Genomic DNA, 1,984 nt, shown 5'->3' on the forward strand with positions numbered 1-1,984 from the left:
CCAACTCAAAAAAAAAAAAAAAGTTGTCCCTGGCCCGGATGGGTCTCCCTCCCGCTCCCTGCCTGCGCCCAGGACCCCTCGACCCGCCGCCTTGGACTCAGAAACTCCGCACTTACATCCTCTTCAAGCATGACTTCCCCTCCGGAGCCCGGCACTAAATAACTTTTTAATGTGAACCAAGGGAGAGTTTTAGCGGGCTGCGTTTCTGGTTTAATGTGATATAAATCGCAGATGCACTTTTATTGAATGGTTAAAGCAGCGACATGGAGATCATCAACACAAAACGCCCTGAACAAAACCATCGAGAGAAATAAAGCTGGTTAATAAGATTTTTGAGAAAGCTTTGTGTTAAAAAGCAAAAAGAAAAACCAGCTGAAGGTGACAGTTAGTTCATGGTTAATAGGATCAGGGCGGCCTGGCGGGGCTGCACACTTCTCTTTGGGGAGGTTCAGCCTCACTAAAGAAATGAATGGGACATTTAACACATCTGTTATCTCGCGGAACAGAGAAGGCTGAGGCTCCCTGCCACCCTGGCCCCAACCCACAGGAAAGCCAAGGGACTGTCCCCGGGAAGAGTCTCCTCCAAAGCCCAGCACTAAGAAGAGGCTTCCCTGGTGCAGCCCGGCGTTGTGGAACCCGCGTCCTACCCTCCGGTTTTCGGCGTGTGTATGCTGCAGTTAATTAAGAAACTGCAACAGCCGGGGCCAAGTTAAGCCTCGACCGCTGGACCTCCGCCGCTGTGGCTTAAAATACCCCCGGCTGTGAGTTTCTGCTTAAACTGCCGAGAGCTCCTTGAGGTTGGAAAGGGGCCAGGGTGGCCCTCACAGCCCCTGGGCACCCTTGCCCAGGGTGGATTCCCACGCCGGGCAAGGCCTCTGCGAGTCCAGCGGGACTCTCCTCCGTGCTCCCGCAAGTCGAGCCCCGGAGCGCCCCTGGCAGAGCCCCCTGGAGAAAACTGTTTTCCAAGTTGCTGAGAGTTCGCAAAAGACTCTTCACTCTTCAGGTATCCATCAACTCTCAGACTTAGCCAGACTCCTTGAATAAACCAACCCAAATCGAGACCGCCCCCACCCACCCACGCGGAAACTCATTCGACAGCCCCAAAGCACCCGTGTCTAACTCCCTGGGTTATTAGAATAGGACTTCTGACACTGACTTAACCCACCCCTCACATCGGCTTTCCACTGCAGCCCGAGAGGGAGAACATTTTCACGTCCATCAGCTTGAAACTTTCCATTGCCCCACCCACCAAGGGAGGGGAGGGTTATTTTACTGATAGCCCGGAGATGTATTTCCATGAATATTTATTGATTTATTTTGCCGGCTCGGCAGGGGAGCTGCCAATAAATTTAGTGCGTTCTCTAAATAATTCCTTTTCTTTCAGGCAAGATGTCATCTGAAAGCTTCTAAATAGCCATTTAGTTAGCCCGGGTGTTGCTTCAGAACAACAACAACAACACCACAACAAAAAAACCGTGGGCGAGAGCTTTGGGGACGCACTGTACGACCAAGAGGCGGTCGCGATGCAGAACTGATGCGCGCGGGCCTTTGTTGCCGGGCATTGTGCCGGCAGTGCTCACGAAGACTAATCCAATCATAAATTGCACCTCTGCGCCAATCAGAGCGCCCAGAGCCTCCGGCGAATGAAACTCCGGTGGAGAACTTTGTTGAACTTCATTGTCAGAGCTGTCACTTTTCAAAGCGCTTTAGCGGGCGGGCCGCTATAAAACCATCACCTCGACGGGAGGACCACGGAGGACTCGCCAGCGCCCAAGGGGGATCGTTGCTTGGGAACATCAGCTGAGCCCCAGAGAGAGGGCACCGCGGGGGCGGGAGGGGCGGGAAGCCAGGCGGCTACCCTCCGGCCACTGGAAGCGGGGTGACTGCGCCCGCCCCGCGCCTACCATGATGTTCCCGGGTCTCCTCGCGCCCCCCGCCGGGTACCCTAGCCTCCTGCGGCCCACGCCCACCTTGACGCTGCCCA

The 1,984-nt window shown here is 54.9% G+C and overlaps 1 protein-coding gene across 1 annotated transcript in view; it reads left to right on the plus strand.

Annotated features, from left to right (window-relative positions):
* Window positions 1-1,905: 1,905 nt before the first annotated feature.
* Window positions 1,906-1,984, plus strand: part of DBX1 (developing brain homeobox 1) — a 3,941-nt gene continuing 3,862 nt past the window's right edge. The window contains 2 exon segments of the mRNA XM_021711615.1: window positions 1,906-1,979; window positions 1,981-1,984. The exon segment at window positions 1,981-1,984 is cut by the window's right edge and continues 169 nt beyond it. Of these exon segments, the coding sequence (XP_021567290.1) occupies window positions 1,906-1,979; window positions 1,981-1,984 (78 nt within the window).

Source organism: Carlito syrichta, unplaced genomic scaffold (genome assembly GCF_000164805.1).
Source record: "Carlito syrichta isolate Samal-C Ts95f unplaced genomic scaffold, Tarsius_syrichta-2.0.1 Scaffold302407, whole genome shotgun sequence".
NCBI classification, from domain to species: Eukaryota; Metazoa; Chordata; class Mammalia; order Primates; family Tarsiidae; genus Carlito; species Carlito syrichta.